This window comes from Chiloscyllium plagiosum, unplaced genomic scaffold, assembly GCF_004010195.1.
Source record: "Chiloscyllium plagiosum isolate BGI_BamShark_2017 unplaced genomic scaffold, ASM401019v2 scaf_7980, whole genome shotgun sequence".
Classification (NCBI taxonomy): Eukaryota; Metazoa; Chordata; class Chondrichthyes; order Orectolobiformes; family Hemiscylliidae; genus Chiloscyllium; species Chiloscyllium plagiosum.
The window spans coordinates 48,792-57,930 of record NW_025214992.1 but is presented as its reverse complement, the minus strand read 5'-3'; the positions used below and the strand labels follow the sequence as shown (position 1 = coordinate 57,930).

Genomic DNA, 9,139 nt, shown 5'->3' with positions numbered 1-9,139 from the left:
CCTCCAGCCCCTACATCCCTCTGTGATCTCCTTTCACTCCAGTGTCTGGTTTTTGTCCCTGACAACTGGGACCCGTGCTCTCTGCTCTGTAACCTCTGGAAATCCCCTCCCTCGCCCTCTCCATGTGTCTCTGTCTCTCTCTCTCTCTCTCTACCTCAGTCTCTTTCTCTCACATCCTTGTGAAGAATTGCCCTGAGGTCCTGAACACACATCTCCTTGTTGTGGCTCACTCTCAGACTGAGTTTTGTCATTACTCCCGGGACACCACCCGGGGAGGTTTGGTGACTCTACTAAGCACCGTGTCAGCCTCACGTCTCTCCTTCATTCGTCACATTTGGGTGGAAAACTGCAGTTTCCCGTCAACTCCAACCCTGCCGAATTTGCAGGATAATTCAAGTTGTACGATACATTCCATGTCTGCCCTGCAGTCCTGAGTGTGGGACCTATTCCAAATGGAATTTGTAGAAAGCGCAAAAGATATTATGGTTAGTGTTTCCGCCTTGCTCCCCCCCCCACCGACCCCCCGCCGCGCCCTGATGTGCCCCAATGCATTTTTCAGATTCTACAGTGTTCATCCCTTGTCAGGATGCAGAGATGCCGGTGTTGGACTGGGGTGGACATAGTTAAAAATCACACAACACCAGGTTATACTCCACAAGGTTATTTGGAAGCACACTAGCTTTCGGAGCGTCGCTCCTTCATCAGGTGGGAGTTGGAGCACACCACACAGAATTTGCAGCCAAAGACCTTCATGTCATAGAACTGATAAGATATATCGAACGAACTTAGATTGCTGTTCAGGCTTTCATCCTTTAGAATGGTTTCAGTTCATTCATATGTAAATCCCAGAACAGCTTTCAAGTCACATTCCCCCCCCCCCACCCCGAGATAACCTTTAGGGTTTTATCAAAAAGGTGACATCCCAGCTCAAACAATGCATTCAAGGTGTGAGCTTGGAGTCTGTCTGTGATTTTGAACTTCCTTTTCAGTGATAGTTCCTATCGGGTTCAGCCTCTCGGTGCGGAAAGTTTGTGAGGCATTTACCTCAGGAAAGGGAGGATGTTGTGCTTTACATTGTCGCAGAAGACCATCTCAAAGTGCGCCCTTTTGCTAATCACAAGGATATACTTTATTCTGAAAATTATCTATCCATATCATTATCTATAAGTACACAGAAAGCTGATTAAGGGATTACTCCTGACTCTCCTGGTCATCGGACGCTGCCTGACCTGCTGTGCTTTTCCAGCACCACACTTTATCGACTAGAAGTACATAGGGTCATAGAGATGTATACAGCACGGAAACAGACCCTTCGGTCCAACCCGTCCATGCCGACCCAGATATCCCAACCCAATCCTCCGACGCTCCAGGGAAAACAGCCCCAGCCTGTTCAGCCTCTTCTCAGTCGCTCAAACCCTCCAACCCTGGCAACATCCTTGTAAATCTTTCCTGAACCCTTTCAAGTTTCACAACATCCTTCCGATAGGAAGGAGACCAGAATTGCACACAATATTCCAACAGTGGCCTGACCAATGTCCTGTACAGCCGCAACATGACATCCATACAAAGGTCCAAAAACAGTTTTGTAATGACTTTTCAGAAAAAAGTTCCTTGGGATTTGCCATTCCTCAGAGTTTCCATCCAATTGCAATAAAGGGGTATTTGCTAATTTTGCAAGGAAACTATTTGTGATCCTTCAAGCCGGTTGAGGGGGTGCCAGGTCTTAACGGACCCCCATTGTACTTCGGCAGAAAGACCTTTTAGAGGGGGGGGGGGGTCTTTCCCCACCGTGCCTCAAGCTTCAGTGTGTCCCCCAGCACGTGGTCCGGGACCTTGGAACGTACCAGTCTGCAACACTCTGTCTGGGTCAACTCCTTGCTCTGGACGGCCGACGGTTTCAATCAGACCAAAGCGAGTCTTTCACTGCGTTGATGGTCCTCCAATTGCAGTCGATGTTTGTCTCGGTGTGCGTCCCGGGGAACCCCGACCGGAGAGCACAGATTTCTGCCAGTGGAGTCACCACAGCTTGGCGTCTTCACACCAGCAAGTGCCTGAATGGGGACTGAAAACATGGGGAGTGGTTGGCCATGGAACAAGTGCGGGTAGCTCAGTGTCGAGTGATGTTTGTTGACGTGTGGGCTGAAGGGTCTGTTTCACTGCTGTGCAGACTCGCTCACCAAATGCCAAACTCAAGTTCCGGTCCCCTTGGTCGCTTGTGGGGGTGGAGGAGCTCTTGTTGGACTGGGGTGGACAAAGTTAAAAATCCCACAACACCAGGTTATAGTCCAACAGGTTTATTTGGAAGCACTAGCTTTCGGAGCGCCGCTCCATCATCAGGTAACTAGTGGAGCAGGATTGTAGGACACAGAATTTATAGCACAAGACCATGGAGATATGCAAATTTTCTTTTAAGACTACCTACAATGTGGAAACAGGCCCTTTGGGGAAACAAGTCCACACCAACCCTCCAAAGAGTAACCCACCCAGACTTCTTTCCCCTTGATTAAGGCATCCAATGTGTCACACAGACAATGTGCAAACTCCCCACAGACAGTCACCCAAGGCAGGAATTGAATTGAACCCACATCCTAGCACTAGTGCTAACCCCCCTGAGCCACCAAACTGCTCCACTGTATTGGGCAAACATGGCTTGCTGTTAAATCTTTAACTACTTGGATTGGGGGGAATGCAGGTTTCCATTCATTAATTTTTTTTTTTGCTTTTTTTCCCATTTTTTATTTCAGATGACCAGCTCTCGCACTAGATTTTAAACAAGCTGGTGAATACTGGCAAATTACTCCTCCCACAACTATACCACACTTTCCCAAGACAGTATAAATATGGTTTATCTAACATTAATACAACATTGCATCAAATTACATAATTAAATGATCAGGTATCCAAGTATTATGCATTCAAAAGGCATACAAAATATTACAGACATCAGGGCCTGCATAGTTTAAGCAGAAACTCAAAAATCACGCTTCTGACAATTGGTAAACTTCCAATAGTACATCAAAAGAAAGATTACAAGTTTCAGAAAGTTACTGTACAGTATGAATTTAGCTACAACAAAGCATTTCTACTTTTTAAAAAATTACTTGGTACGTCATGGGCAAACCCCAATATAATTTTCTGCACAAGACAAAAAGGCAACATACTAATATTAAACATCCCCCATTCCTCCAGTTGTTTCAGGCCCTCCATTCATTAATATGTAAATCCAGGAACGACTTGATTGGAAGACCCTGCCAAGGCAGGCAATAGGGCGTGCCATCATTGGTGGATATCAGGGCTTGGGGGAGGAGCTGAGACAACATAGTCATTGGATCGTTCCTTACTCACACGTGCTAGTGAGTCTGTCTGTTTCTCTGTAGACAAGCAGGAGGAGACGGGAAGGCTGTGCTGTGGCTCGCTCTGGAGCCAAGTAAGTTCACCTTTGGACTGTGTTTAGCCAGGTATGGATGTGCTGCACTGTTTAAACTCTTCCTAGGCTGGGGGGGGGAGTGTGGTGTGCCTGATTTCTTGGTGGACAAAGCCTGTGTGCTTATGGCACAGCCCAGTGAGCTAACAAAGACTGATGTGTAGTGAGGTGCTCAGTGGCAAAATGTTTTTTTCCCCCTCCCATGTTGCTCTGAAATGCTTCCAACTCTTACCAGCCAGTGGCTTTTGAGCTGACTTAATTTGTGCCTGATCCAATATATTTTTAAGCACGTGAGTCTGATGGTTTGTACTTCCTTAGTGCACCCCCCCCCCTCCCCCTCAATGGTTTTCCATTATGATTTAATGGCTCACGAGTTCTGAGGCTCAATGAATGGAGAATCCAGCCCTGTCTCTTATTGCGGTGTCTCTGTCTGTCTGTGCGTGAAGTCACTGGAGGACCCAAGCCCCTCAAGAAGACATGTGGGAGATCTTGATAAAGGTGGGAAAGGTAGTGGGGAATGAGGAACCAAAACTGCTCTGCTCAGTCAAACCAGGGCAGGACTTTATACACCCATGGTAAAGTCCTGGGGAGACCTTGGAGTGCAGGTTCATAGCTCCTTGAAACTGGAGTCTCGGGTAGAGAGGGTGGGGAAGCAGTCATTTGGTAGGCTTGCTCTCATTTGGTCAGTGTGTGGCGTATCTGAGTTGGGAAGTCATGTTGTGAATGTACAGGACTCTCCCTATCGCTCAAACCCTCCAACACTGGCAACATCTCTGAGAAGCTGAATAGGTTGGGGCTGTTTTCCCTGGAGTGTCGGCGGCTGAGGGATGACCTTTATAACGGTTTATAAAATCGTGAGGGGCATGGATAGGATAAATAGGCAAAGTCTTTTCCCTGGGGTCGGGGAGTCCAGAACTAGAGGACATAGGTTTAAGGTGAGAGGGAAAAGATATTAAAAATGTCCTAAATTTAGATTACTTTACAGTGTGGAAACAGGCCCTTCGGCCCAACAAGTCCACACCGACCCGCCGAAGTGCATCCACCCAGACCCATTCCCCTACATTTACCTCTGCACCTAACACTACGGGCAATTTAGCGTGGCCAATTCACCTAATCTGCACATTTTTGGAGCAACGTTTTCACAGAGGGTGGTACGTGTATGGAATGAGCTGCCAGAGGCTGTGGTGGAGGCTGGTACAATTGCAACATTTAAGAGGCATTTGGATGGGTATATGAATAGGAAGGGTTTGGAGGGATCTGGGCCGGGTGCTGGCAGGTGGGACTAGATTGGGTTGGGATATCTGGTCGGCATGGACGGGTTGGACCGAAGGGTCTGTTTCTGTGCGGAATGGCACAGACTCCCTGCCCTGACCCTTTTCTTTCGGGAAGGCTATCAGCCCTTCCCTGATGTGGCCTCCGTGACTTTGGGCCCACAGCAAAGGCAAGTGTGCCCGTCAGCAGAGTGAAGCTGAAGGGTGGGTGATGTGTTTCTGATGGTGTCTGTTCTCACTTAGACTAACTGCTGAGTGCGATGAATTCCGACCAACTCCTGGTCTGTCCCTATGACCACACCCACCGGATCCGAAGCAGTCGCTTTCCTTACCACCTGGTGAAGTGTCGGGAAGTAAGTGTTTCTTGCCCGTTTTCACGATCGCGTTGTTTTAAGATCCGCTTTGTGGCTGCTTGACTTTCAGCCTTTAGACTTTTGCCTGAGGCCTAGTTGACTTTTTTTAATGTTCCAGTCCCCGTGATGTTAACAGAAACTCCACTAATGGTCTGGGTGCCCCGGTTCAAATCCTGTCATGGCGAGATGTGAATTTTTTTTTTTAAGTCTCAAATTAAGAATCTAATGACCATGAATCTGTTGTGGGGGAGAGAGAGTCCCATCTGGTTCACTAATGCCCATCACAGAAGGAAACTGCCACCCTTACCTGGTCTGGGCTGACACATGACTCCAGACCCCACAGCCAATATGGCTGACTCTCAACTGTCCTCTGAAATGGTCACGCTGCTCAGCTCAAGGGTAGCTAGGGACGGGTAATAAATGCTGGCCAGCCAATGACTGGTTTTCTCAATGTATCGGTGAACTGTGACCCCCAGCTTTGGTGAACTCTGAAAAGTGTGGAGATTGAGCAAACAGTGTATTTCTTTGTCCAAATGTTCAAGCTGAGCTAGGGAGGGACTGTTTAGGACTGGAGGAGGTTAGAGATTTTTGTTGTTCTAATTGTCTTTTTTTTTCCCCAGAGTCACCCTGAACTGGCAAACATGATTCGGGTCTGCCCCTTTAATGCCAGGCACCGAATTCCTCAACCTGAAGTTCAGCGCCATCTCCTCCACTGTGAGGATGGCAAGTTGGCAGCAGAGAGTAGCACGCAGAGCGCTGGTGAGGGAACAATATTCTGACTGGTCCTGAGCACAACCAGATGGGCAGGAAGACTGTCAGGGAGGGAGAAATGAGTTTAAGCTCTACAGCACTGTGCAAGTGCACATTGATTTCCCCAGGCGATTTTTTTTTTTTTTTTTTTTTTTTTTTAAAAATTGGTGGGAGAGACTTGATCGCCTGAAGGGACCTCTTATGTACTATGATTCTATGGAAGGACAAACATTGCTTTTTTGTTTATCACCTTCTTCACAGAAGCCCTTCAGTGTGGAAGCAGGCCATTCAGCCCTTTGGCTCCACACCGACCCTCAGAGCATCCCACCTCATTTTATCCCTGTAACCCTGCACATCCCTGTGACACTATGGGACAATTTAGCATGGCAGCTTTGAACTGTGGGAGTAAACCCGTGCAGACATTGGGAGAACATGCAAAACTCCACAGTTGCTTGAGGCTGGGATTGAACCTGGGGCCCTGGCGCTAAGGTAGCTGTGTCAATCCTATGCCATGTGCTGTTGGTGTTTGCCTCCAGCTGGGTTAGTGACCAAACCTGAGCTCCTGTCATGTGGTACTGAACGATATAACAATTATTACAGCTCCTACTGCCTCCACAGGTTTGGGACCGAAGCTGGGCTAATATCCAGGAAGCCAGCTGTAACGCCTTGCCCAGCCATACCTGACCTCAGTTCAGATAGAGACCGCGAGCTCTCTAACCTCTGGCCGTATGCTATATAGATCGGCTTGCTACCATGAGCAGGTCCCTTCCGGAAGTAATGGGTGCTATGGTAGCCTTGCTGAGGAGGTCAGGCCTACGTCGGGGACGAGAAAACGCTCCCACATTACCCTGCCCAATCTTTGTAATATTTTTCTCCGAATTGTGGATTTCTTTCACATTTGAGCTGTTTCAGGAAGTGGTGGCTGCTATCTATTTACTGCTGGTTATGTTGGACTAAAACGTCTGATCGCCTCACTACAAACTTAACAGGGAGAGCAGGCCGTGGCTTCTCTGCCGCTGCTAGCCCGATTCCACGGGCCCTCTCCATTGCTTTGGTTTGTTTTCTGGTATCATGTGGTTGCTCTTCGGCTGGAAACCTCGAGTGTTAGGGAGCGACATGAGTGCTGGAGGCCATATACATTCTGGTGATTGGCTTGAGTCCATCTTGGTGCGGTGGTGATATCACCAGCCTAATAATCTGGAGCCCCCCCCCCACCTCCCCATCCCAGGCTAATGCACAAGGAACATGGGTTCAAATCCAACTACAGCAGTTGGTGGGGGTTTAAATTCTATTTCAGAATATAAAGCTGGCCTTTAGTGACTGTGTGATAATTATCATTGTTGTAAAAACGCCTTTGGGGGGGGGGCTCAGTGGTTAGCACTGCTGCCTCAGTGTCAGGGACCCAGCTTTGATTCCAGCCTCTGGTGTCTATGCAAACTACACACATTCTCCCTGTGTCTGTGTTGGTTTGCTCCCACAGTCTAAAACAGCGCAGGCTAGAACCTAAAACAGTACAGGCCCGTTGGCCCTCTGCTGTGCCAGCCTTCTATCCCACTCTAACATCAAACTAACTTATACACCCTTCATTGTACTATCTTCCATGTGTCTATCCAAGAGTCGCTTAAATGTCCTTAATGTCTCTGACTCTACTACCACCACGTTCCATGCACTCACCACTGTGTTAAGAACCAACCTCTGACATCTCCCCCAAACCACCCTCCAATCACCTTTAAAATTATGCCCCCCTCATGATAGACATTTCCGCCCTGGGGAAAAGCCTCTGGCTATCCACTCCATCTATGCCCCTCATCTTGTGCATCTATGGGGCAGTTTAGCATAGGCTATCCACTCTAACATCTTGTTAGGCCATGCTAAATTGTCCCATAGTGTTGGCCATGCTAAATTGTCCCATAGTGCCCAGGGATGTGCAGGTTAGGGTGGATTGGCCATGGGCGATGAAGGATTACAGGTATAGAGTGGGCCTGGGTAGGATGCTCTTCAGAGGATCAACATGGACCCGACGGGCTGAATGGCCTGCTCACACTGTAGGGACTCTATGATCCTCTAGGGTAGGAAGTCTGGTCTATATGTGACTCCAGACCCACAGCAATGTCACTGACTCATAACCACCCTCTGGACAATTCTGGGGAAATGCTAGCCTAGCCAGGATGCCCACTTCCCCAGGATAGATTAAGGGGGATACCCACTTTATCTTGCTGGGCATGTTGAGATGCTAAAGATTGCTCGCAGTGCCCTGTTAATTGGCGGGGGGGGGGGGTGGTCGTACAGCCAGTTTGCAAAGCAGACTGATGTCAATAAGCGTAGGTTCAATTCCCATCACCAGCTGGGGGTACCGGGAGGAGCTGCCCTTCTCAACCTCTCCCCATAGCTGACCCTCCGGTTAAACCACCACCCGTCAGCGCTCTCGCTCCCACTAGACCCAGATCCGGTAAGACAATGGGGACTTTTTAACATAACCATTGGGAGACTGGGGAATGGACGTTGGGGTGTCTGTGTCTGTCTCGAACCCATGTTGACAGATTGGAAGGAAGACTCTGAATTTTCTTTCATTCTCTCTCCGACATCACTCCGTTCATCTCTGCTTATTTTCTTCCAGAATTCACTGTCCCAGCTGACCTTTTGAACTCCACACCACAAGCCGGTAACAGAGAGAGACATTGCTGCTTGGAGAGCTGGGATGATGGTGAGCACGTTTTGCTGAATAGCTCGCTCTCGCTCTATGAAAGGTTGAGGTTGAATCTAACCTATTGCCTCCCTCTGTCCCCCACCTCAGTGTTGAGAGCTTTTCTGCTTTGGGCTTAGTCAGACGTACAGCACGGAAACAGACCCTTCGGTTCATGCTGACCAGATATCCCAACCCAATCTAGTCCCATTTGCCAGCACCCGGCCCATATCCCTCCAAACCCTTCCTATTCATGTCCCCATCCAGATGCCTTTTAAATGTTTGTAATTGTACCAACCTCCACCACTTCCTCTAACAGCTCATTCCATACGCGTACCACCCTCTGTGTGGAAAAAGCTGTCCCTTTTATATCTTTCCCCTCTCACCCTAAACCTATGCCCTCTAGTTCTGGACTCCCCCCACCCCAGGGAAAAGACTTTGTCTATTTACCCTATCCATGCCCCTCATAATTTTGTAAACCTCTATAAGGTCACCCCTCAGCCTCCGACGCTCCAGGGAAAACAGCCCCAGCCTGTTCAGCCTCTCCCTGTAGCTCAAATCCTCCAACCCGGCAACATCCTTGTAGATCGTTTCTGAACCCTTTCAAGTTTCACAACATCTTTCCATTAGGAAGGAGACCAGAATTGCACGCAATATT

General features: G+C 48.5%; 1 protein-coding gene across 2 annotated transcripts in view; it reads left to right on the top strand.

The window, feature by feature from the left end:
* The first annotated feature begins 3,316 nt into the window (after positions 1 to 3,316).
* Positions 3,317 to 9,139, top strand: part of LOC122548105 (gametocyte-specific factor 1-like) — an 11,900-nt gene continuing 6,077 nt past the window's right edge. The window contains exons 1-4 of one of the 2 annotated variants that reach the window (XM_043686664.1): positions 3,317 to 3,458; positions 4,939 to 5,048; positions 5,669 to 5,807; positions 8,416 to 8,502. In XM_043686664.1, the coding sequence (XP_043542599.1) occupies positions 4,956 to 5,048; positions 5,669 to 5,807; positions 8,416 to 8,502 (319 nt within the window). In that variant the 5' untranslated portion in view covers positions 3,317 to 3,458; positions 4,939 to 4,955. The remainder of the gene's footprint in view (positions 3,459 to 4,938; positions 5,049 to 5,668; positions 5,808 to 8,415; positions 8,503 to 9,139) is intronic. The other variant, XM_043686665.1, reaches the window with a different exon arrangement.